Source organism: Mobula birostris, chromosome 13 (genome assembly GCF_030028105.1).
Source record: "Mobula birostris isolate sMobBir1 chromosome 13, sMobBir1.hap1, whole genome shotgun sequence".
NCBI lineage: Eukaryota > Metazoa > Chordata > Chondrichthyes > Myliobatiformes > Myliobatidae > Mobula > Mobula birostris.
Window position 1 is genome coordinate 16,093,191 of NC_092382.1, and position 27,324 is coordinate 16,120,514.

The following is a 27,324-nucleotide window of genomic DNA, read 5'->3' on the forward strand; positions in this document are numbered from 1 at the left end:
TGATCTGGCCAACCACCATGGTGGCCTCTGCGAACTTGATTATGGTGTTAGAACCATGTACAGGAACACAGTCATAGGTGAAAAGGGAGTACAGAAGAGGGCTCAGCACACAGCCTTGAGGCACGCCGGTGTTCAGGGTGAGAGTGGAGGAGGAGAGGTTGTCTAACTTAACTGATTGGGGTCTGTCAGTCAGAAAGTCCAAGGTCCAATTGTAGATGGATGAGCTGATAGCAAGCTGGCCAAGTTTGGTGATCAGCTTGAAGGGGCTTACAGAATTGAATGCTGAACTAAAGTCAATGAACATCATTCTGACGTAAGAGTTGGGGTTGTCCAGGTGGGTCAGGGCAGAGTGAAGTGCCGTGGAGATGGCGTCCTCTGTTGACCTGTTGGTGCGATAGGCAGATTGATGGGGGTCCAGGATAGTGGGCAGACAGGATTTCAGATGTGATAGAACCAGTCTCTCAAAGCACTTTGCAATGATGGGGGTGAGTGCAACTGGGCGGAAATCATTCAGGCTCGTGGCAGTGGAATGCTTCGGCACTGGCACGATGGTGGTGATCTTGAAGCTTGTGGGGGACAACACCCTGGGCCAGGGACAGATTAAAAATGTCTGTGAAGACCCCGGCCAACTGTCCTGCACAGACTCTGACCACACGGCCAGGTATTGCATCCGGACCAGCTGCCTTCCGTACATTCACCCTGCTCAGGGTCCACAAACATCGGAGGTGGAAAGTGAGAGAGACAGTTCACCAGGTGGGAGATCCGCTTTGAGGGTGACCTCCTTGTTCCCTCGATCAAAGCGAGCGTAGAAGTAATTGAGCTCATCAGGGAGGGTAGCAGAGCTGGAAGGGGGCACAGTACTAGGAGGTTTGAAGTCTGTAATGACCTGTATGCTATGCCACATGGGCTGGGGGTCAGAGGAGTTGAAATGCTCCTCGATTCTCTGTTTGTAAATGTGTTTAGCCTGAGAGATTCCCCTCCTCAGGTTGGCCCTGGCTGAGCTGTAAGCCTCCTGGTCTCCAGACCTGAAGGCTGAATCTCTGGCTTTGAGCAGGAGGTGAACCTCTCTGTTCATCCATGGTTTCTGACTGGGGAAAACTTTTATTTGTTTTAGTGATGTCTCTCTATCTACACACTTGTTGATGTGCTCAAGGACAGAGTTGGTTTATAAATCAATGTTAATCTGAGAGTCTGTGGTGGCATGGGCAGCAAACATGCTCCAGTCTGTGTGCTGGAATTGGTGCTGAAGAGCAGAGTCAGCATCCTCCAGCCAGATCTTAATAGTCTTCATTGTGGGTTTCACACGTTTAGTGACCGGGCTATACTTGGGAAGCAGAAACAATGAAAGACGGTCGGACTTTCCCAGGTGGGGGAGGGTAGTGAGTTTGCAAGCATCAGCCACATTTGTGTACACATGATCTGAGGTTTTATTCCACGTGGTGGTGCATAATACATTTTGGTAAAATCTTGGAAGCACGGTACGTAGGTTACAATGATTAAAGTCCCCAGCGACAGTCAAAGCTCCATCTGGATGCAATGTCTGCAGCTTGCTAATAGCAGCACTGAGGTCTTTCATGGCTACTTTAGCATTAGCATCCAGTGGAACATAAACTGCGACAGCAATGATGCATGTTTTGTGACAATGAGGGGAGGTTGTTTTCTTGACACCAGTCAGATGTTGTTCAGACACCAGATACAGTCAGCAATCAAATGGTTGAGCCTGGAGCCTTCTCCTCCCCACCCTCCCGCCACCTTCTTTATGGGGCCTCTGCCCCTACCCTCTTCAGTCCTGACGAAGGGTTATGGCCGGAAACGTTAACTGATCATTTCCACGGATGCTGCCCGACCTGCTGAGTACCTCCAGCGTGTTGTGAATGGTGCGATGAATGTGCTGAGCTGTGTATATCACAATGCAAGAAGCATCGCAGGAAAGCCAGATGAGCTCAGGACAGGGAATTATGATATTGTAGCCATAATTGGGACTTGGTTGCACCCAACATCTGAGGGATTTAGAGGGACAAATTTGTAGAGAGATCGCAGACCATGCCAAGGAACAAAAGTTGATTCAGTAAATGATTTTAACTTTCCATGTATTGACTGTGAATCCCATACTATAAAAGGACAAGATGGGGTGTAGGTTGTCAAATGTGCCCTTAATCAGTACGTAGAATTCCCGATGCAGAAGTGTGCAATGATCTGTTAGGAAATGATACGGGGCTGGTGACAGAAATTAGTGACCATAATGCCATGAAATTCAGGATAAATATGGGAAAAGAGAGGTCTGGACCATGGGTTGAGATTCTAAATTGGAGAAAGGTCAATTTTAATGGTATCAGAAAGGATCTAACAAGTGTGGTTTGGGACAGGCTGTTTCCTGGCAAAGGAGTACTTGGTAAGTGGGAGGCCTTCAGAAGTGAAATTTTGAGGGTGTAGGGATTGTATGTGCCTACCAAAATAAAAGTTGAAAGGTAACTGGTGCAGGGTACCTTGGTTTTCAAGAGATATTGAGGCCCCGGATATTTTGTTCCCCTAAATGCCTCAGACTGTTGGGTGATACCAAGACTCACTAATGACTACATTATCATAATTCCACCGCCTGAGCCCATCTGACTTTTTTTTTTAGTCATCATCTGTTGGTTTCTAAAAGCTTCCCAGTCGTTTTTGCTCTTTTGTTTGCCCTCTCTTTGGCTTTTATGTTGGCTTTGGCTTCTCATTTCATCCACAGTTGTGTCTTCCTGCATTTCCAATGCTTCCACTTCTTTGGGATGTATCTATCACTCAGCTCCCGAATTGCTCCCAGAAGCTCCAGCCATTGCTGCTCCATTGTCACTCCTACCTTTTCCCTTCCAAACAAGTTTGTCCAGCTTCTCTGTCACAGAAACATGGAGAAGTTCAGTACGGAAACAGGGTATTTGGCCCATCTAGTCAATGCCGAAAAAAACATTTAAGGTCTCTACTGCAAATACCTGCACTGGGACTTTCGCCTTCAGATGCCTGCCATCCAGGCTCCCATCCAAACTTCTTTTAAATGGTGAAACCGAGCTCATATTCACCACTTGAGTTGACATCTCATTCCACACTCTCACGACCATTTCAGTAAAGAGCTTTTCCAAATGTTCCTGTTAAATTTTCACCTTCTCCACTTACCCATGACCTCTGGTTGTCATCCCACCCAACCTCAGTGGAAAAAGCTGCTTGCATTTACCCTATCTATACCCTCATAATTTTGTATACTTCCAACAAATCCTCAAAGCAATGTATAATTTCCTTCTTTATGTTTAGAGCCTTTTTTAGGTGTATAAGCTAATGAGGGGCATTGATCATGTGGATAGCCAGAGGATTCTTTCCCAGGGCTGAAATGGCTAACACAATTGGGCATAGTTTTAAGGTGCTTTGAAATAGATACCGAGGGGATGTCAGGGGTAAGTTCTTTACACAGAGAGTGGTGGGTGCGTGGAATGCACTGCCAGCTATTTGTGTGAGAGGGTTTCAGTTACTGTGGGGCCAGGCACCCATGCAGCTCAGTGGGAACGGAATAATGCCAATGGAGAGAGTCAAACTGAGCCAGGTCACAGATTGGAGATGGCAGAAATGCCACATTCTTAGAGAGACAGGAAGAGCATCAGAGAATTTGGTGGTCATTCCAGATACCAGCACTGTGCCCAGTTAGAAGATGATTTCTCTCTCCACCTTGGGTTGAACTTCACTGTAACAGTGTGAAGTCAGTTCACAGCTTGACAACTCAAGGGATCTCATCTGAAATGTTGTCCTACACCCATTGATGGATTTTGTAAATATTTTTACAGGTTAAAAATGACAAGGAATTTGTCTACGGGAATCTCGAACACAACACGACAGTTTTGCTGTCTCTGTACAGATATTTAAGAAGTGGAGCAAGGGATTCACTCGATCATCCTTCCTGCTCCAACTGTGGGGAGGGATTCACTTGGTCATCTCAACTGAAGGTACATCAGCAAGTTTACACTGGGACAAGGTCATTCAACTGTTCTGTGTGTGAGAAGGGATTCAGTCGGTCTTCCCACCTGTGGACACACCAGTTAGTTGGGCAAATTGCTAGTCATCTGCTGAATTTGTAGGGAAGGATTCACTTGTTCATCTGACCTAATGGCTCACCAGCGAGTTCACACTGGAGACCGGCTGTTCACCTGCTTAGACTGTGGGAAGGGATTCACTGAATCATATAAGCTACTGAGACACTGGTCAGTTCACACTGGGGAGCAGCCGTTCACGTGCTCAGACTGTGGGAAGGGATTCCCTTGTTTCTCTAAACTGAAGGTACATCAGCAAGTTCACACTGGGGAGCGGCTGTTCACCTGCTTGGACTGTGGGAAGGGATTCACTGAATCATATAAGCTACTGAGACACCAGTCAGTTCACACTGGAGAGCAGCCGTTCACGTGCTCAGACTGTGGGAAGGGATTCACTGAATCATTTAACCTACGGATACACTGGTCAGTTCACACTGGCGGGAGGGCGTTCACGTGCTCAGACTGCAGGAAGGGATTCACTCGCTCATCCCAACTGAAGGTGCATCAGCGAGTTCACACTGGGGAGAGGCCATTCACCTGCTCAGTCTGTGGGAAGGGATTTACTCTGTCATCTCGGTTACTGAGACACCAGTCAGTTCACACCTGGGAGTGGCCGTTCACCTGCTCAGACTGTGGGAAGGGTTTCACTTACTCATCTCAACTGAACATACATCAGCGAGTTCACACCGGAGAGAAGCCGTTCACCTGCTCAGTCTGTGGGAAGGGATTCACTTGCTCATCTCAACTGAACATACATCAGAGAGTTCACACTGGAGAGAGACCGTACACCTGCTCAGACCGTGGGAAGGGATTCACTTGCTCATCTCAACTGAAGGTACATCAGCGAGTTCACACTGGAGAGAAGCCGTTCACCTGCTCAGACTGTGGGAAGGGTTTCACTTACTCATCTCAACTGAACATACATCAGCGAGTTCACACTGGAGAGAGGCCGTTCACCTGCTCAGACTGTGGGAAGGGATTCACTCAGTCATTTAATCTGAAGGTACATCAGCGAGTTCACACTGGAGAGAGGCCATTCATCTGCTCAGACTGTGGGAAGGGATTCACTCAGTCATTTAATCTGAAGGTACATCAGCGAGTTCACACTGGAGAGAGGCCATTCACCTGCTCAGACTGTGGGAAGGGATTCACTTTGTCCTCTCAACTACTGAGTCACCAGCAAGTTCACACTGGAGAGAGGCCATTCACCTGCTCAGTGTGTGGGAAGGGATTCACTTGGTTGTCTCATCTTCAGAGACACCAGCATGTTCACACAGGGGAGAGGTAGTTCACCTGCTCAGTGTGTGGGAAGAGTTTCATTTGGTCATCCAACCTGCAGAGACACCAGCGAGTTCACACTGGGTAGAGGCTGATCTGCTGCTCAGACTTTGGGAAGAGATTCTCTCAGCCATCGCCACCAAATGTCCATCATTGAGTTCACAATGGGGAGAGGCCGTTCACCTGCTGTGAATGTGTGAAGCAATTCGCTCAGTCATCTAACCATATTTAACTCTCACTTCAGCTAGCAGCTTAATATAGGGGGTGATAGCCCCCAGCCCGGCCAAACTTAAGAAATCTCGTTTGGGTGGATGCTGCACGATGTGACCCCCATTACAAATCAGTACCCTAAAATAACAAACGGTACATAATATACGATTAAACAATTGGGCTTTGTAGTTATTACTTTGACTATAGAGTTAGTAAAGAAAAAATAAAGGAAAATGGCCCACTCTCTCCATTCATGTCTTCTCACCTCTCCCCAGCAAAAGACCGCAAAAATCTCTCTTCCAGACTCACAAGAAAGAACAACATTTCTCCCATTGGATAGCCCTGCACTTCAAAACCCTGTTGTCTCTAGTCGTAACGTAAACATTGCTGCTACAGAGAAACAGTAACCTCAGCAGTGATACATTACAGAGAGGCCATTACATTAACACTGAAACCTCACAGCATGTTACAGTTGTGACACATTACTGGGTTCACAATAGACAATAGGTGCAGGAATAGGCCATTTGGCTCTTCGAGCCAGCACTGCCATTCACTGTGATCATGGCTGATCATCCACAATCAGTACCCCGTTCCTGCCTTATCCCCATAATCTTTGACTCCGCTATCTTTAAGAGCTCTATCCATCTCTTTCTTGAAAGCATCCAGAGACTTGGCCTCCACAGCCTTCTGGTGCAGTGCATTCCATATATCCACCACTCTCTGGGTGAAAAAATGTTTCCTCAACTCCGTTCTAAATGGCTTACCCCTTATTCTTAAACTGTGGCCTCTGGTTCTGGACTCACCCATCAGCGGGAACATGCTTCCTGCCTCCAGTGTGTCCAATCCCTTAATAATCTTATATGTTTCAATAAGATCCCCTCTCAGCCTTCTAAATTCCAGTGTATGCAAGCCCAGTCGCTCCAATCTTTCGACATATGACAGTCCCGCCATCCCGGGAATTAACCTTGTGAACTTGCGCTGCACTCCTTCAATAGCAAGGATGTCCTTCCTCAAATTTGGAGACAAAAATTGCACACAGTACTCCAGGTGTGGTCTCACCAGTACCCTGTACAGCTGCAGAAGGACTTCTTTGCTCCTATACTCAATTCCCCTTGTTATGAAGGCCAGCATGCCATTAGCTTTCTTCACAGCCTGCTGTACTTGCATGCTTGCTTTCAGTGACTGATGTACAAGAACACCTGGATTTCGTTGTACTTCCCTTTTTCTTAAATTGATTCCATTTAGATAATAATCTGCCTTCCTGTTCTCACCACAAAAGTGGATAACCTCACATTTGTCCATATTAAACTGCATCTGCCATGCATCCGCCCACTCACCCAGCCTGTCAAAGTCACCCTGCATTCTCATAACATCCTCCTCACATTTCACACTGCCACCCAGCTTTGTGTCATCGGCAAATTTGCTAATGTTACTTTTAATCCGTTCATCTAAATCATTAATATACATTGTAAACAGCTGCGGTCCCAGCTCTGAACGTTGTGGAACCCCACTGGTCACCACCTGCCATTCCGAAAGGGACCCGTTAATCGCTACTCTTTGTTTTCTATCAGCCAGCCAATTTTCAATCCATGTCAGTACTCTGCCCCCAATACCATGTGCCCTAATTTTGCCCACTAATCTCCTATGTGGGACTTCATCAAAGGCTTTCTGAAGCTCCAGGTACACTATATCCACTGGCTCTCCCTCGTCCATTTTCATACTTACATCCTCAAAAAATTCCAGAAGATTAGTCAAGCACAATTTCTGCACTGGGGAGAAAGTTTCAATAAGCTGCATGCTGGATATTTGTCCATCACCGTTGCTGAATGCAATTTTGAGAGTGACTGTCGGTGCTGAACTCTACAATTATTGCTGATGCTCACCACACCCAGTTCTGCACCCTGGTCACTGAGCATGGGAGGAGGTTCTTCTGCTGCATATTCACCTTTATTGGGACTGGAGTTTAACGTGGACTGGAGTGGAGAGCGGCCAGTGAAGGAGTGGAGCTTTGAGGCTTTGGCTCGAGAGATTTCAGCGAGCAGAGGCAGAGGATGAGCTTGCTCCCAGTAAGGTAAGGCCGGGAAAGTTTATTTAATTAATTAACTTAGGAGTTAGTAATGGAGGCAGTAGATAGGGCAGTCCAGTGCTCCGATTGTAGGATGTGGGAAGTCAGGGACAGGACAATTGTCTCCGATATCTACACCTGCAAGAGGTGCATCCAGCTGCAGCTCCTGTCAAATCGGATCATTCGGGGGGCAGAGGCAGTAATAGATCAGAGTTTCAGGGAGACAGTCACCCCTAAAAGTCAGGAGACAGGTAGCTGGGTGACTGTCAGGAGAGGGAAGGGGAATAGACAGAAAGAGCAGAGCACCCCTGTGGCCGTTCCCATCAACAATAAGTATACTGTTTTGGATACTGTTGGTGGGGACGACCTACACCTACCAGGGACAAATTGTAGTGGTCACGTCTCTGGCACCGAGACTGGACCCTCAGCTCAGAAAGGAAGGAGTGAAAAGAGGAGAGCAGTAGTGATAGGGGATTCGATAGTTAAGGGGACAGTTAAGAGGTTTTGTGGGAAAGATATAGAATCCCAGTCTGTTGCCTCCCTGGTGCCAGGGTCCGCGATATCTCGGATGGAGTTCTCGGTATTCTCAGGAGAGAGGGTGAGCAGCCAGATGTCCTGGTCCACGTGGGGACCAATGACATAGATGGGAGTAGGGATGAGGTCCTGAAGAAGGAATATGGGGAGTTAGGGAAAAAAAGTGAAAAAGCAGGACCTCAAGGGTGGTAATCTCGGGATTGCTTCCTGTGCCGCGAGACAGAGAGGGTGGGAACAGGAAGTCGTGGCAGTTGAATGTGTGGCTGAAGAGTTGGTGCTGGGGGCAGGGGTTCAGATTTCTGGAGCATTGGGATCTTCTCTGGGGAAGGTCTGACCTGTACAACAAGGACGGGCTGCACCTGAACTGGAAAGGGACCAATACCTTGGTGGGCAGGTTTGTTAGAGCTGTTGGGGAGGGTTTAAACTAGTTTGTCAGGGGGGTGGGAATCAGAATGTGAGTGCAGAGATGAGGGTAGAAGGACAAGGGCATGATGCTGTGTGTTCTGAGTTGCTGAGGAAGGACAGGCAGGGACAAAACATACATGTAGCCAGTTCAAGGGGTTGAAATGTGTCTATTCCAACGCTAGGAGTATTAGGAATAAAGGGGATGAACTTAGAGAATGGATCAGTACGTGGAACTATGACGTTGTGGCCATTACTGAAACTTGGCTGGAGGAAGGGCAGGATTGGCTGATGCAGGTACTGGGGTTTAGGTGTTTTACAAGGATTAGGATGGGAGGTAGAAAAGGGGGGAGTAGCATTACTGGTCGGGGATAGTATCACGCCTGTAGAAAGGGAGGACGCTGCAGAGGGAGTGTCCACTGAGTCGGTGTGGGTGGAAGTCAGAAATAGGAAGGGATCAATCACTGTGCCGGGAGTGGTCTATAGGCCCCCAAATAGCCCTCGGGACACCGAGGAACAGATAAGCAGGCAGATTTTTGAATGGTGCAGGAAATACAGGTTGTAGTTATGGGTGATTTCAACTTCCCTCATATTGACTGGCACCTCTTGACTGCAAGGGGGATAGATGGGGCTGAATTTGTCAGGTGTGTTCAAGAAGGATTCCTGACACAGTATGTGGACCGGCCGATGAGAGGACAGGCCATTCTGGATCTAGTTCTCGGTAATGAACCTGGTCAGGTGGCAGACATCTTGGTGGGGGAGCATTTTGGTGAGAGTGACCACAACTCCCTTAGCTTCAGCATAGCTATGGAAAAGGATAAAAACAGACAAAATGGGAAAGTGCTTAACTGGGGAAGGGCTAACTATGAATGGATGAGGCAGGAACTAGCGAGAGTAAATTGGAAACAGGTGTTCAAAGGTGCAAGCACAGGAGTAATGTGGAGGAAGTTTAGGAACCACTTGTAATGGGTTCAGGATAGGTTTGTCCCACTGAGGCAAGGAAAAAATGGTAGGAAAAGGGAACCGTGGCTGACGAAACACGTGAGGCAACTCGTCAAGTGGAAGAAGGAAGCATATGTTAGGTATAAGAAGCAGTCAGAGCCCTGTTCGTCGCTTTTCGATTGCTCCTACCTTGTTTACTTAATTGTCTCTACCAGTCTTTTTTTTTGAAACCTTATTATAATACTTCAATACTGCTTTACTATGGCTGGGAAAAGAACCAGAGCATTTGCAAAAGAAAGAGAAACAGAAGATGAATCCCCAGTCACTTTGGATTCAATCAGTGACTTCCTTAAATCGCAGAAATAGGAATTCTCTGAGGAGTTTCAATGGCTTAACAGCAAATTGGATACAATTCAACAAACTTTATTTGAGCATGAGAACCAAATTCAGGAGAATACTGCGAAGCTAATGACACTTGAAGAGGACATTGAAGATACAATTAAACTCTGCAAAGAGTTATCTTTATCCAGTGATAAAATGCTGAAAAGGATCATCAGTCTCGAAAACAGGAACAGGAGAAATAACTTGCAAATCCTGGGTCTTGAAGAATCAGTTGAAGGCGCTGACCGTTCGAAGTCTTTGCAAACTTTCTGAAGCAGATTTTCCCAGCTTTATTCACTTCTGAGCCGAAGCTCAATCGAGCTTTTCGCTCTCCGACTTTGAAGCCGTTGTCCTCAGCGGCGAAACCCAGATCGGTCGGACTAACCTTTCAGGAGTTTCATATTAAGGGCCTTTTAATTTGCCATACCCGGCGACAAGGAATGATTGATTTCCAAAGTTACATGGTTAGATTTGTGGAAGACTATTCACCTGAAATTTTGACTGATTGCATGAAATATAAAGAAGTTATGTTGGAATTTTATAATGAAGGATATAAACCATCCCTTCGGTTCCCCGCTCATCTGAGTATTGTTTTGAAGAACGGATTGTGAAAAAGAATAAAGTCAGTTGAAGATGCAAAAGATTTTCTGAAGGATGAAGTCTAAAACTGTTATACTTCTTATTTGATCAAGTTTTTTCTTCTGTTAATATGAATTTAAAATAAGGTTTCATTAAGCTTACATTTGGCTGTTCATATATTGTCTTTTGTTTTTTTTGATACTACTTTATTTTATCCCTTTTTGAGGCTTTATTTTAATACAGCTTTTTTGGATTTGTTTAAAGTGACCTTTTCATATTTTCGAATACTGAGTTCTTTTGCTTTTTATGTTGTGTATTGATAGGGACATAATGACCTTGCAAGACTGGAGTTTTTTCTGTCAACAGGATTTTTTTGGGGCCGGTACTTAGTTCTTAGCTCACTGACTGTCTATTGGTCAGCTTTCTCGCTTTGGATGGGGGAGGGCGTAGGGCCTATTTCTCTCTGGGAGCTGTGTTGGGTTGAATATATAATTGTTTGAGATTCCTGCGCCCTAAGGACAAAGAGTTTTCATTCTTCTCACATGTTTATCATTCTTATTCTCGAATTGATTACTTTTTTATTGACTCGTCTAATTCCATCTGTAATCGACTGCAAATATGACATTATCGCCATTTCAGATCATGCTCCAGTGAAACTTTCTATCAAGTTAATGGATACCACTTGTACTAATAGGCAATGGTGATTTAATTCCAATTTGCTTCAAGACCTGTACTTTGTTAAATTTATGAAGGAACAGATTGATTTCTTTTTTTCCAACTAACATTACGGAAGAAATTTCCAAAGGCACAGTTTGGGATGCTTTTAAAGCTTATATCTGCGGACAGATTATTTCTTTTTCTGTTGGTTTAAACAAACGTATTAAGAATGAAACATTTTTGTTGGTTGATAAAATTAAAGAAATTGATAAGAAATATTCTATTGCTCCTAGTAAGGAGCTCTACAAACAGAGAGTCGAACTTCAAATGGAACATAACTTATTATTAACATCCTCAATTGAAAATCAATTAATGAAAACTAGAAATAAGTTCTATATTCATAGTGATAAATTGGGTAAATTATTAGCTAATCAATTGAAAACTACTTCAGTTAAATGTCAAATTATCCAGATTCGTAAACATGATGACACTTTGACAGTTGATCATGACGAGATAAACAAAACTTTTGAAGAATTTTATATTTCTTTATACAATTCTGATTTTCCTCATGACTCTAACACTATGCATGATATTTTAAGGAAATTGAACTTTCCAAAATTATCACACAAAGAATGTTCAACATTAGAAACTCCGATGACAGATGAAGAAATAACAATGAATTCTGGCAAAATACCTGGTCCTGATGGTTTTACAGTGGAATTTTTAAAGTTTTTTTTCCTCTATTCTCTCTCCTTGGTCGTCTAGAATATTTAAAGAAGCAATCAGATTAGGTAAATTACCACAATCATTTTATGAAGCTTCTATTTCTTTAATTCTTAAAAAGAATAAAGATCCTACTGATTGTGCATCAGACAGACCGATATCGCTTTTGAATGTAGACTCCAATTTTTTTTCTAAAATATTAGTGACTAGGTTAGAAAAGGTACTACCTCAAATTATCTCTGTGGACCAAACAGGATTTATTCAAAATCATTATTCATTTTCTTAATATTAGGAGGTTAATGAATATTGCTTATACTCCTTCATTTAACACTCTGGAATGTATTATTTCATTAGCTGCTGAGAAGGCTTTCAACAGAGTTGAATGGCCATATTTAGTTACTGTGTTTGAGAAATGTAATTTTAGTCCGATATTTATATCTTGGATTAAATTGATATATCATTCCCCTGTAGCTTCTGTTTGTAGTAACAATCAAAGATCTTCCTTTTTTTGTTTATCTCGGGGTACTAGGCAGGGATGTTCATTATTATTTGATATTGTCCTTGAACCTTTAGCAATTGCCATCCCAGACTCACCTAACATTTTTGGTATTACCCATGGAAATGAAATGCAGGAGTTATCATTATATGCAGATGATTTGTTATTATGTATCTCTAATCCTGGAAAATCTATTCCTGTTACTTTATTCTTGTTGGCTCAGTTTAGTAATTTCTCTGGTTACAAATTTAAGCTTAATAAGAATGAACTATTTCCCCTAAATATGCAGGTTTCTATTGATGGATGTTTACCATTTAAATTGGTTACTGACTCTTTTATATATTTAGGGGTTAAAATTACGAAAAAGCATAAAGATTTATTTAAAGCTAATTTTTCTACCTTTAATCGATCAGATTAAACTTTTGTTTACTAAATGGTCACCAATGTCTTTATCGTTGATCGGTCAGATCAATGTTATCAAGATGATTATTTTGCCTAAGTTTTTATACGTATTTCAAGTGGTGCCAATTTTCATTCCAAAATTATTTTTTGATAATGTTGATTCCAAAATCTCCTCATATATATGGCAGAACAAAAATCCTAGGTTAGGCAAAGGACATTTACAGAAATCTAAAAAGGAGGTGAGGTTTAGCTTTGCTGAATTTTAGATTTTACTATTGGGCAATTAACATTTGATATTTAAATTTTTGGTTATGAGAGTTGGACGCAACTTCAAGTCCACGTTGGGTGAGTCTTGAATGTAATTCTTTACAAGGGTTTTCATTGGGTTCTATTTTAGGGTCTTCGCTTCCCTTTACTCTTTCTAAATTGTATAAACAAATGGATAACCCAATAGTTAAATATACTTGACATATATGGTTTCAATTTGGAATTCTTTTTGGGTTGAATCAATTTACTTTAGCAAGTCCTATTGTATCTAATTTCTTTTTTCAACCCACTAGATTAAGAATATTTGGCTTGGAAAATTAAAAGTAGAGTACGATTTTGTGATTTATTTTCAGATAATTGTTTCACGTCTTTTGAACAACTAATAAATATAATTTGCCTAGATCTCACTTTTTTAGATATTTACAAGTTAGAAATTTTTCTAAAATACTGTTTTTCCTACCTTCCCGAATTTACAAACGTTTGTATATTCAATGGATATTTTGGAAAAACAAAATTAGATTTAAAGCCTCTTCAGAATGGTGTAATAGCAATTATTTATGATATAATTATGAAAATATGTCTAATAAAAATCAGAGTGATTGGGAAAGGGAACTTAAGATTATTGTACCAATTGAAAAATGGGAAAAACATCTTCAATTAGTTAATTCATCTATATGTGCGAAACATGCGTTGATACAGTTTAAAGTAGTAGATAGGGCTCATATGTCTAGGGATAAATTATCTCGTTATTATTCTCATATAAATTCTATCTGTGATAGATGTCACTCTGAGATAGCTTCTCTAACTCAAATGTTTTGGTCATGTCCTTTGTTGAAAAAAATATTGGAAATATATTTTTGATATTATCTCAACTGTTTTGAATATTGACCTACAACCTCACTCTATTACTGCCATTTTTGGGTTACCAATGATAGAATCAAGTCATTTAACCCCTTCAGCTCGTCGGATGATTGTATTTCTTACATTAATGGCTAGAAGATCCATTTTGCTGAATTGGAAAGAGATTAATCCTCCCACCACATTTCATTGATTTTCTCAAACTATGTTGTGTTTAAATTTGAAAAAAAAATTAGAAGTGTTGTTTATGATCCCTCTATTAAATTCGAAGAAGACTTGGAGGCCATTTATTAAACATTTTCATATGATGTAACTTGACCTTTTCCAAACTTATTTTATTTCTTTGTAATACATGGTGAGAGGAACGGAGTCAACAACACTAATGGTTCCCTTTTTTTAACAATGTTACAAAACAGCCCGTGCCTTTTTTTAGTTTAGTTGATTAACATTGTTTATGTTAGTTTTTTTTTCCGGGATATATTTTTGTTTTTTTTTTCTTTTTCATGATTTTTTTATATAGATTTTTTTGTTTTATATTGTTCATCTGTATCATGTATGATAGGGAGACTTAATACTCATGTGTCAACTGGGCTTATATTTAACTATGAAAATTACAATGCTGTATTCCCAATAAATTTGTATCAATACTGTGGTATGTTTATTATTATGATACTAATAAAGATTGAAAAAGAGAAAAAAAATATATATGATTGTTTGTTTGAATATCTTACTTTATGGTTTGCTTTCTAGTTTTAATAAGTTATGGCCAGATATTTTTAGTTACATGTTGATTAGTATTTAAAATGGTTTGAAATAGTAACCTATTTAATTTGAATGTGAAAGGGCTGAATCACCCCACCAAAAGGAACAAAGTGTTTGCTTATATTCAAAAATTAAAAGCACCTTTTTTTTTTACAAGAAACACACATACGCAGCTGTGATAGCTTACGTTTTTTTTACTCGGTGGAAGGATATGCAATTCCACTCTTCGTTTAATGCAAAATCATGTGGAGTTTCAATTTTTGTAGGCAATACAATTTCCTTTATTCAGCATAAAGTTGTTTCGGACCCTAATGGTCGATTTGTTATTGTATCGGAGTTCAGACAGTAAATTGATTGTTTTTGCTAATGTTTATGCCCCCAATGTAGATGATCTATGATTTTTTGAAAGTCTATTTTCATTTTTGCCAGATTTGTGTACGTACTCCCTTGTGATGGGAGGAAATTTTAACTGCTGGTTAGATCCAGTATTAGATCGCTCATCTATTAAACCAGCCACACTTAATAAATCAGCTTTGTTTATCCAATCTTTTCTAACTATATGTGGTAGAGTTGATGCTTGGCGATTTCTTCATCTGACGGACAGGGAGTATTCTTTTTTTTCTCTCATGTCCATCATACTTATACTGGGATTGACTTTTTTATTGGTAGTCAAATGATTCTGTTAGTTCAATCGGTTGAATATAAAGAGATTGCTATCTCTGACCACTCTCCTGTAATTCTATTTTTTAAAGCTTCCTGTTCCTATCCCCATGAGTAGATTTTGGCGATTTAATTTAACTCTGTTATCCGATGAAGATTTTTTAAACATTTATGGAGAATCAAATTACTCTTTATTGTTGAAGAAAATATGTTGGAAAAGACATCTAGCCTTATCATATGGAATACTTTTAAAGCATACATCTGGGGTCAAATTATTTCTTATATCACAAACATCATTAAAAAAGCTAACAAAGAAAGAAATGAATTAGCCAATCAGTTAAAGCAACTGGACCATAAATATGCTTCAGTTCCTGATCCTGAAACATATAAGAGACATACTGAAACTAAAACTAAATATGATCTTTTAATGTATCCAATTGAAAGCCAACTTTTAAAAGATAAGATTAGATTATGAGGACACTCAGTCTTCGTTTGTCATTTAGTGATGCATGCATTAAGAAATGATACAATGTTCCTCCAGTATATTACGGAAACACAAGACAGACCAAGACTAAAACTGACAAAAACCACATAATTATAACATAGTTACAACCCTGCAAAACAATACTGTATTTGATAAAGAGCAGACCATGGGCACGGTAAAAAAAAAAGTCTCAAAGTCCCGATAGCCCCATCATTTCACACAGACGGTAGAAGGAAGAAACTCTCCCTGCCATGAACTTCCAGCGCCGCAAACTTGCCGATGTAGCACCCTGGAAGCACCCGACCACAGCCGACTCTGAGTCCATCCGAAAAGGTCGAGCCTCCGACCAGCCCTCCGACATCCAGCACCATCTCTGCTGAGTGCTTTGACCCTGGTCCCGGCCGCCAAGCAACAGGCAAAGCCAAGGATTCGGGGCCTTCCCCTGCGGAGATTCTGGATCGCACAGTAGCAGCGGCAGCGAAACAGGCATTTCAGAAGTTACACCAGATGTTCCTCCGTGCTTCTCACATCTGTCTCCGTCAAATCAGTATTGTGCACAGCATCCTACTTGACAAATAACAATATTCATCGCTGGAGTGGCCGCTGTGCGCTTCGTCACGCCACCGCCTTCTCTCAGTCAACTTTATATTTACGAAGATAAAACTGGTAAGCTACTGGCTAATCAATTGAAGCCATTTTCAGCCAATCGGCAAATTAAAGAAATACATAAAATTAATGGGGACATGACAACTGACCACCTTGAAATTAATGACACTTTTAGGGAATTTTATTCTAAATTGTATAGTTCTGACTCTGTTAATGATAATATTGCAATGAATAATTTTTAGATCAATTAAATATCCCAAATCTTTCATTAGATGATTGTAGGCAATTGGATCAACCTATTTCCCAGGAGGAAAGTGCTCAGGCTATTTGAGAATTGCATTCTGGGAAATCCCCAGGATCCGCTGGATTCTCTGGAGAGTTTTATAAGGCTTTTTCCTCCTTGCTTATACCACACTTATGTTCTACCCTTACAGATTCCTTTAAGGCAGGGAGACTACCGCAGTCTTCTTACGAAGCTTCCATTTCGCTCATTCTCAAAAAGAATAAGAATCTTACTGTATGTTCTTTGTATAGACCAATCTCTTTACTCAATTTCGATACTAAAATTTTATCCAAAGTATTGGCTCGCAGACTTGAAAATATTATATTGTAGCTGTGTGCTACACACAGCGCTAAAAATAACCACACGTAGTCGGTGAGTTAGAGTTGTGATAAAAGAGATTTATTCAAACTTTGCGGCCTGCTTTAAAGCCTTCCTGTTCCCGCCCTCCCTGGGTGGGACTGCTGTGGGGAATGCATAATCACAGACCCTTTCCGCGCACGGGATTTCCCCCCTGCTGCTGAAGATGGCCTGGCGCCCTTTTTGGGGCCGGCCTCTCTGCCAGCGCGTGCCGGTTCGTGTGTGCTAGAAAGTGGGTCACCACGTAACCACCCCCCGCCCCCAGAACCGGCGATACCTCCTCCAATGTCCACAGTCTGGATCGGCCTCTGTTTGGGAGGTCTACCCCTGCGCCGCGGTGCCTGAGCCTGGACCAGCTGCGCCAAGTCCACATGGGCCGGTTTGAGTCGGTCCACCGTGAAAACCTCCTCTCTCCCCCCAATGTCCAGCATGAACGTGGACCCGTTGTTCCTGATCACCTTAAACGGCCCCTCGTAGGGCCGCTGTAGCGGTGCCCAGTGTCCGCCCCGTCGTACAAAAAGAAACTTACAGTTCTGCAGGTCTTTGGGTACGCAGGTCGGGCTCTGTCCGTGCTGTGAAGTGGGGATGGGGGCCAGGTTACTGAGACGCTCCCGTAGTCAGACCAGGACTGCTGTGGGTTCTTCCTCTTGTCCCCTTGGGGCTGGTATGAACTCTCCTGGGACGACCAGGGGCGCGCCGTACACCAACTTGGCCGACGAGGTGTGCAGATCCTCCTTGGGCGCCGAGCGAATTCCGAGCAGGACCCAGGGAAGTTCATCCACCCAGTTAGGCCCCTCCAGGACGGCCATGAGAGCCGACTTCAGGTGACGGTGGAAGGTATTTGTGTGGTGTAGCTGCGATCCTAAAAGGCTGGCCATAGCCGACCACAGGCTGGAGGTGAACTGGGCACCCCTGTCGGAGGTAATGTGGGCCGGTACCCCGAAGCGTGCTACCCAGGTTGCGATCAGTGCTCGGGCGCAGGATTCGGAGGTGGTGTCGGTGAGCGGGACTGCCTCTGGCCATCTCGTGAACCAGTCTATCATAATTAGGAGGTACCGCGCTCCTCGTGATACTGGCAGGGGCCCCACGATATCCACATGGATGTGGTTGAACCTCCAGTGGGTGGGTTCGAAACGCTGCAGCGGAGCCTTGGTGTGCCACTGCACCTTGGCCGTTTGGCACTGCATGCACATTTTGGCCCATTCACTGACCTGTTTACACAGTCCATGCCACACGAACCTGTTGGCGACCAGCCGGACGGTTGTCCTGATGGAGGGGTGCGCTAAGTTGTGAATGGATTCGAAAACCTGCCGGCGCCAGGCTGCTGGGACGATGGGGCGGGGTTGGCCGGTAGCTACGTAACACAGTAGGGTCCTCTCACCTGGGCCTACGGGGAGGTCTTGGAGCTGCAAACCGGAGACTGCAGTCCTGTAACTGGGGATCTCAGCGTCTGCCTGCTGTGCCTCTGCCAGCGCTGCATAGTCCACCCCCTGGGACAGGGCCTGTATGGTAGGTCTGGATAGTGTGTCCACCATGACGTTGTCCTTTCCCGGACATGCCGGATGTCCATCGTATATTCGGAGATGTAGGACAGATGTTGCTGCTGGTGGGAAGACCAGGGGTCGGACACCTTAGTGAACGCAAAGGTAAGCGGTTGGTGGCCTGTGAACGCAGTGAAGGGCCTACCTTCTAAGAAATATCTGAAATGCCGGATTGCCAGGTATAGTGTCAATAGCTCCCGGTTGAAAGCACTGTATTTGAGTTCGGGTGGTCGTAGGTGTTTGCTGAAGAATGCCAGGGGTTGCCAGCGACTCTCGATGAGTTGTTCCAGCACTCCACCAACTGCTGTGTTGGATGCGTCCACCGTGAGGGCAGTAGGAACGCCCATTCTGGGGTGCACTAGCATCGCGGCGTTTGCTAAGGGTTCTTTGGTTTTAACAAAAGCGGCTGCGGCCTCTTTATCCCAGGTAATGTCCTTGCCCTTACCCGACATCAGGGTGAACAGGGGGCGCATGATTCGGGCTGCTGAGGGGAGGAAACAGTGGTAGAAATCCACCATACCCATGAAACGTCGACTGTACTTCTTCCTAGAGATGCTGCCTGGCCTGCTGCGTTCACCAGCAACTTTGATGTGTGTTGCTTGAATTTCCAGCATCTGCAGAATTCCTCATGTTTAGGAATGATGGTGCTTAGTTCTCTGAAGGTGGAATCTCATGTGGATAGGGTGGTGAAGAAAGCTTTTGGTTTGCTGACCTTTATAAATCAGAGCATTGAGTATAGGAGTTGGGATGTAATGTTAAAATTGTACAAGGCATTGGTAAGGCCAAATTTGGAGTATTGTGTACAGTTCTGGTCACCGAGTTACAGGAAAGATGTCAACAAAATAGAGAGAATACAGAGGAGATTTACTAGAATGTTACCTGGGTTTCAGCACCTGAGTTACAGAGAAAGGTTGAACAAGTTAGATCTTTATTCTTTGGAGCGTAGAAGGTTGAGGGGGGACTTGATAGAGGTATTTAAAATTATGAGGGGGATAGATAGACTTGACGTGGATAGGCTTTTTCCTTTGAGAGTAGGGGAGATTCAAACAACTGGACATTAGTTGAGAGTTAAGGGGCAAAAGTTCAGGGGTAACACAAGGGGGAACTTCTTTACTCAGAGAATGGTAGCTGTGTGGAACGAGCTTCCAGTAGAAGTGGTAGAGGCGGGTTTGATTTTGTCATTTAAAAAAAATTCGATCGGTATATGGACAGGAAAGGAACAGAGGGTAGAGGCAGGTAGATGTGACTAAGTGAGAGTAAGCGTTCAGCATGGACTAGAAGGGCCAAGATGGCCTATTTCCATGCTGTAATTGTTATATGGTTATATGAACTTGCAGGTGTCTCTGTAGGTTGGACAACTGAGTGACTTCCTTCTCAGACCGAGCAGGTGAACGGCCTCTCCCCAGTGTGAACTCACTGATGTATCTGCAGATCAGGTGATCGAGTGAATCCCTTCCCACAGACTGAGCAGGCGAATGGCCGCTACGCAGTGTGAACTGACTGGTGTCTCAGTAGGTGAGATGCCTGAGTGAATCCCTTCCCACAGTCTGAGCAGGTGAACGGCCTCTCCCCAGTGTGAACTCTCCGATGCACCTTCAATTGGGATGACTGAGTGAATCCCTTCCCACAGTCTGAGCAGGTGAACGGCCTCTCCCCAGTGTGAACTTGCTGGTGTCTCTGTAGATCAGATGATCGAGTGAATCCCTTCCCACAGACTGAGCAGGTGAACGGCCTCTCCCCAGTGTGAAATCGCTGGTGTTTCAGTAGGTCAGATGACTGAGTGAATCCCTTCCCACAGTCTGTGCAGGTGAACGGCCTCTCTCCAGTGTGAACTCGCTGATGTACCTTCAGATGAGATGATAAATTGAATCCCTTCCCACAGACTGAGCAGGTGAACGGCCTCTCCCCAGTGTGAACTCGCTGATGTACCTTCAGTTTAGATGAGGAAGTGAATCCCTTCCCACAGACTGAGCAGGTGAATGGCCACTCCCCAGTGTGAACTGACTGGTGTTCTTGTAGGTGAGCTGACTGTGTGAATCCCTTCCCACAGTCTGAGCAGGTGAACGGCCTCTGCCCTGTGTGAACTCGCTGATGTATCTGCAGATGAGATGACTGAGTAAATCCCTTCCTACAGTCTGAGCAGGTGAATGGCCTCTCCCCAGTGTGAACTCGCTGATGTATCTGCAGATCAGGTGATCGAGTGAATCCCTTCCCACAGTCTGAGCAGGTGAACGGTCTCTCCCCCGTGTGAAGTCTCTGATGCACCGTCAGTTGAGATGACGAAGTGAATCCGTTCCCACAGTCTGAGCAGGTGAACGGCCTCTCCCCAGTGTGAACTCTCTGATGTTCCTTCAGTTGAGATGACGAAGTGAATCCCTTCCCACAGTCTGAGCAGGTGAACGGCCTCTCCCCAGTGTGAACTCGCTGATGTATCTGTAGATCAGATGATCGAGCAAATCCCTTCCCACAGTCTGAGCAGGTGAACGGCCTCTCCCCAGTGTGAACTCGCTGATGTGCTTGTAGGTTAGCTAACTGTGTGAATCCCTTCCCACAGTCTGAGCAGGTGAATGGCCTCTCCCCAGTGTGAATTCGCTGATGTACCTTCAGTTGGGATGATCGAGCGAATCCCTTCCCACAGTCCGAGCAGGTGAATGGCCTCTCCCCAGTGTGAACTCTCTGATGTACCTTCAGGTTAGATGACTGAGTGAATCCCTTCCCGCAGTCTGAGCAGGTGAACGGCCTCTCCCTGGTGTGAACTCGCTGGTGAGCCATTAGGTCGAATAACCGCGTGAATCCTTCCCCACAAATTCAGCAGATGACCAGCTTCTGCTCAGTGTGAACAGACTGGTGTATCCACAGGTGGGATGACCGACTGAATCCCGTCTCACACATAGAACAGGTGAATGGGCTTGTCTCAGTGTAAACTTGCTGATGTACCTTCAGTTAAGATGATGGAGTGAATCCATTCCCACTGTCTGAGCAGGTGAACGGCCTCTCCCCTGTGTAAGATGACGGGCATGCCAGTCGGTCAGATGATCAAATGAATCTCTCCCCACAGTCTGAGCAGGAAGGATGATCGAGTGAATCATTGCTCCACTTCTTAAATATCTGGACAAAGACAGCAAAACTGGCGTGTTGTGTTCGAGATTCCCGTAGACAAATTCCTTGTCATTTTTAATCTGTAAAAAGATTTACAAAATCGATCAATGAGTGAAGGACAACATTTCAGATGAGATCACTTGAGTTGCCAAGGTGTGATCTGGCATCACACTGTTACAGTGAGGTTCAACCTAAGTTGGAGAGAGAAATCATCTTCTAACTGGGCACAGTGCTGGTATCTGGAATGACCATCAAATTCTCTGATGCTCTTCCTTTTTTTATAAGAATGGGGCATTTCTGCCATCTCCAATCTGTGACCTGGCTCAGTTTGACTCTCTCCATTGGTATTATTCCCTGTTCCCACTGAGCTGCATAGGTTCCTGGCCCCACAGTAACTGAAACACTCACACACAAATAGCCGGCAGTGCATTCCATGCACCCACCACTCTGTGTGAAAAACTTACCCCTGACATCCCCTCAGTATCTATTTCCAAGCTCCTTAAAACTATGTCCCCTGTTGTTAGCCATTTCAGCCCTGGGAAAAAAACCTCTGGCTCTCCACACGATTAATGCCCCTCATCATCTTATACATCTAAAAAAGGCTCCAAACATAAACAAGGAAATTATACATTGCTTTGAGGATTTGTTAGAAATATACAAAATTATGAGGGTATAGATAGGGTAAATGCGAGCAGCTTTATCCACTGAGGTTGCGTGGGATGGCCAGAGGTCATGGTTAAGTGGAGAAGGTGAAAATTTAATGGGAATATTTGGAAAAGCTCTTTCCTGCAGTGGTCGTGAGAGTGTGGATTGAGATGTCAGCACAAGTGGTGAATATGAACTCGGTTTCACCATTTCAAAGAAGTTTGGATGGGAGCCTGGATGATAGGGGTATGGAGGGCGATGGTCTCGGTGCAGGTAGTTGCATTAGACCAGCGGTCCCCAACCACCGGGTCGCAAAGCATGTGCTCCCGGGCCACAAGGAAACAATATGATTTGGCGATATGAGTCAGCTGCACCTTTTCTCATTCCCTGTCATGGCCACTGATCAGCCATTACGCATGTGAGGTCATGACCCGCACGTCATCTGTGTCAGCGCGGGAAGGAGATCAACTCCTCGAGCTTGCAAATGACGGCGGGCTGAGAAGTATGTTTGACATAACATCCCTGTCGGCATTCTGGATCAAAGTCAAGGCTAAATATCCTGAGATAGCCACGAAAGCACTGAAAACGTTGCTTCCATTTCCAACATTTTTCTGCGAAGCGGAGTTTTCTGCAATGAATGCAACGAAAACTAAATTGCGGAATAGACTGGACAGGAACTCACTTCGAGTATCGCTGTCTCCTATCGTCCCTCGATAGGACCGTGTTGTTGCAGGGAAACAAGCCCAGGGCTCCCACTGATTCAGCGATATTGGTGTGTTCCAATGATCTTATATATTCATACGGGGAAAATATGTGCTGTGTGTTTAAAATCCAAACGTTACTTAAAATGTCATGATGCTGTTGACTTACCTATATAACCATATAACAATTACAGCACGGAAACAGGCCATCTCTGCCCTACTAGTCCGTGCCGAACACTACTCTCACCTAGTCCCGCTGACCTGCACTCAGCCCATAACCCTCCATTCCTTTCCTGTCCATATACCTATCCAATTTTTCTTTAAATGATAATATTGAACCTGCTTCTGCCACTTCTACTGGAAGTTCATTCATCACTTACTTCAAGCTCCTCTAATAATTGACTTATCACTATATTCATGCAAGGAAAATATGTGCTGTGTGTTTAATATTAAAGTCGTTAGATAAACACTTTTAGAAACGAAATTGGGTGTATTAGCCATTTATCACCTATATTCCAGTCGTGATTAACACCGCCCCCCCCCCCTTCGCCACTCCAAACAGAATCACGAAAAAGGATTTGCAGGAAAAATTGGTAGGCCACAACGCGCATGCGCACTGGTGCCCGCGCAAGGGTTCATGGTCATTGTAGTCTTTCTCTGGGTAAACGCAACATATTTGACTGCTACTCTTGTCCGTTGGCAACCCTACCCACCAACTCCCCCCCCACCCCACCGGGTTGGCCGGTCCACAAGAATATTGTCAATATTAAACCGGTCCGCAGTGCAAAAAAGGTTGGGGACCCTTGCATTAGACAGCTTAAATGTTTTTTCAGCATTGACCAGATGGGCTAAATAGCCTGTTTCTATACTGAACTTCTCCATTTTTCTATGACAGAGAAGCCGGCCAAACTTGTTTGGAAGGGAAAAGTTGGGAGTGACAACGGAGCAGCGATGGCTGGAGTTTCTGGGAGCAATTTGGGAGCTCAGTGATCGATACATCCGAAAGATGTGGAAACATTGGAAAGGCAGGAGGACACAACTGTGGATGAAATGAGAAGCCAAAGCCAACATAAAAGCCAAAGAGAGGGTAAACAAAAGAGTGAAAACGATTGGGAAGCTTTTAGAAACCAACAGAAGACGACTAAAAAAAAAGTCAGAGCTCAGGGCGTGGAATTATGATATTGTAGTCATTAGTGAGTCTTGGTAGCGCTCAACAGTCTGAGGCATTTAGAGGAACAAAATATCCGGGGCCTCAATATCTCTTGAAAACCAAGGTTCCCTGCACCAGTTAACTTTCAACTTTTATTATGCAGGCACATACAAACTCTACACCTTCAAAATTTCACTTCTGAAGGCCCCCCACTTACCAAGTATTCCTTTGCCAGAAAACAGCCTGTCCCAAACCACACTTGTCAGATCCTTTCTGCCCTTTCTCCAATTTAGAATCTCAACCCACGGTCCAGACCTCTCTTTTTTCCATATTTACTTTGAATCTCATGGCATTATGGTCACTAATTTCGGTCACCAGCCCTGGATCATCAACCTATTGCACACTTTTACATCAGGAATTCTATGTACTGATTAAGGGCACATTTGACAAACTATACCCCATCTAGTCCTCTTACAGTATGGGAGTCCCAGTCAATACATTGAAAGTTAAAATCACTTACTGAATCAACCTTTGTTTCTTGGCATGGTCTACGATCTCTCTACAAATTTGTTCCTCTAAATCCCTCGGATTGTTGGGTGCAACCAAGTCCCCAATAATGGCTACAATATCAGAATTCCCTGTCCTGAGCTCATCTGGTTTTCCTACAATGCTTCTTGCATTGTGATATACACAGCTCAGCACATTCATCGCTCCATGCTCAACCATTTGATTGCTGACTGTACCTGAGGTCTGAACAACATCCGACTGGTGTAAAGAAAACAACCTCTCTCTCATTGTCACAAAACATGCATCATTGCTGTCGCAGTTTATGTTCCACTGGATGCTAATGCTAAAGTAGCCATGAAAGACCTCAGTGCTGCTATTAGCAAGCTGCAGACATTGCATCCAGACGGAGCTTTGACTGTCGCTGGAGACTTTAATCATTGTAACCTACGTACCGTGCTTCCAAGATTTTACCAAAATGTATTATGCACCACCAGGTGTAATAAAACCTCAGATCATGTGTACACAAATGTGGCTGACACTCACAAACTAACTACCCTCCCCCATCTGGGACAGTCCGACCATCTTTCATTGTTTCTGCTTCCCAAGTATAGCCCGGTCACTAAACGTGTGAAACCCACAATGAAGACTATTAAGATCTGGCTGGAGGGGGCTGACTCTGCTCTTCAGCACCAATTCCAGCACACAGACTGGAGCACGTTTGCTGCCCATACCACCACAGACTCTCAGATTAACATTGATTTATACACCAACTCTGTCCTTGAGCACATCAACAAGTGTGTAGATAAAGAGACATCACTAAAACAAATAAGAGTTTTCCCCAATCAGAAACCATGGATGAACAGAGAGGTTCACCTCCTGCTCAAAGCCAGAGATTCAGCCTTCAGGTCTGGAGACTGGGAGGTTCACAGCTCAGCCAGGGCCAACCTGAGGAGGGGAATCTCTCAGGCTAAACACATATACAAACAGAGAATCGAGGAGCATTTCAACTCCTCAGACCCCCGGTCCATGTACATGGCATACAGGTCATTACAGACTTCAAACCTCCTAGTACTGTGCCCCCTTCCAGCTCTGCTACCCTCCCTGATGAGCTCAATTACTTCTACGCTCGCTTTGATCGAGGGAACAAGGAGGTCACCCTCAAAGCGGATCTCCCACCTGGTGAACTGTCTCTCTCACTTTCCACCTCCGATGTTTATGCCACCCTGAGCAGGGTGAATGTACGGAAGGCAGCTGGTCTGGATGGAATACCTGGCCGTGTGGTGAGACTCTGTGCAGGGCAGTTGACCGGGGTCTTCATGGACATTTTTAATGTGTCCCTGGCCCGGGGTGTTGTCCCCACAAGCTTCAAGATCGCCACCATCGTGCCAGTGCCGAAGCATTCCACTGCCACGAGCCTGAATGATTTCCGCCCAGTTGCACTCACCCCCATCATTGCAAAGTGCTTTGAGAGACTGGTTTTATCACATCTGAAATCCTGTCTGCCCACTACCCTGGACCCCCATCGCACCAACAGGTCAACAGAGGACGCCATCTCCACGGCACTTCACTCTGCCCTGACCCACCTGGACAGCCCCAACTCTTACGTCAGAATGAGGTTCATTGACTTTAGTTCAGCATTCAATTCTGTAAGCCCCTTCAAGCTGATCACCAAACTTCACCAGCTTGGTATCAGCTCATCACTCTACAATTGGACCTTGGACTTTCTGACGAACAGACCCCAATCAGTTAAGTTCGACAACCTCTCCTCCTCCACTCTCACCCTGAACATCGGCTTCTCCCCAGTGTGAACTCGCTGATGACTCTGTAGGTGGGATGACCGAGTGAATCCCTTCCCACAGTCTGAGCAGGTGAACGGCCACTCCCCGGTGTAAACATGCTGGTGAGCCATTAGGTCAAATGACTGAGTCAATCCTTTCCCAGAAATTCAGCAGATGACCAGCATCTACCCGGTGTGAACAGACTGGTGTGTCCACAGGTGAGACCACTGACTGAATCCTTTCTCACACACAGAAAGGCCTTGCCCAGTGTGAACTTGCTGATGTACTTTCAATTGAGATGACCGAGTGAATCGATTCCCACTGTTTGAGCAGGTGAACGGCCTTTCTCCTGTGTAGAATGACGACTGTGCCAGTCTGTCAGATGATCAAGTGAATCCCTCCCCACTGTCTGAGCAGGAAGGATAGTCGATTGAATCCCTTCTTAAATGTCTAGACAGAGACAGCAAAACTGGTGTTTGAGATTCCTGGAGACAAATTACTTCTCGTTTTAACCTGTAAAAAGATTTACAAAATCCATCAATGGGTGTAGGACAACATTTCAGATGAGATTGCTTGAGTTGCCAAGGTTTGATCTGGTATCACACTGTTACAGTGAGGTTCAACCCAAGTTGGACAGATAAATCATCTTCTAACTGGGCACAGTGCTGGTATCTGGAATGACCATCAATTCCCTGATGCTCTTCCTGTCTCTATCAGAATGGGGCATTTCTGCCGTCTCCAGTCTGTTCCTTGGCTCAGTTTGACTCTCTCCATTAGTATTATTCCCTGTTCCTGCTGAGCCACATGGGTGCCTGGCCCCACAGTAACTGAAACACTCTCGCGCAAATAGTCTTTCTTGACGTGCAACTGGGATTTTCTTTTATGTATTATTAACTTAAGGTGCCACA

The 27,324-nt window shown here is 44.4% G+C and overlaps 1 protein-coding gene and 1 pseudogene across 1 annotated transcript in view; one reads left to right on the plus strand and one right to left on the minus strand.

Annotated features, from left to right (window-relative positions):
* LOC140207823 (uncharacterized) overlaps positions 1 to 27,324 on the plus strand; it is a 189,751-nt gene that overhangs the window by 90,022 nt on the left and 72,405 nt on the right. The window contains 1 exon segment of the mRNA XM_072276384.1: positions 4,810 to 5,362. Coding sequence (XP_072132485.1) covers positions 4,810 to 5,362 — 553 coding nt within the window.
* The window catches only part of LOC140207384 (uncharacterized), a 33,308-nt pseudogene continuing 25,894 nt past the window's right edge, over positions 19,911 to 27,324 (minus strand).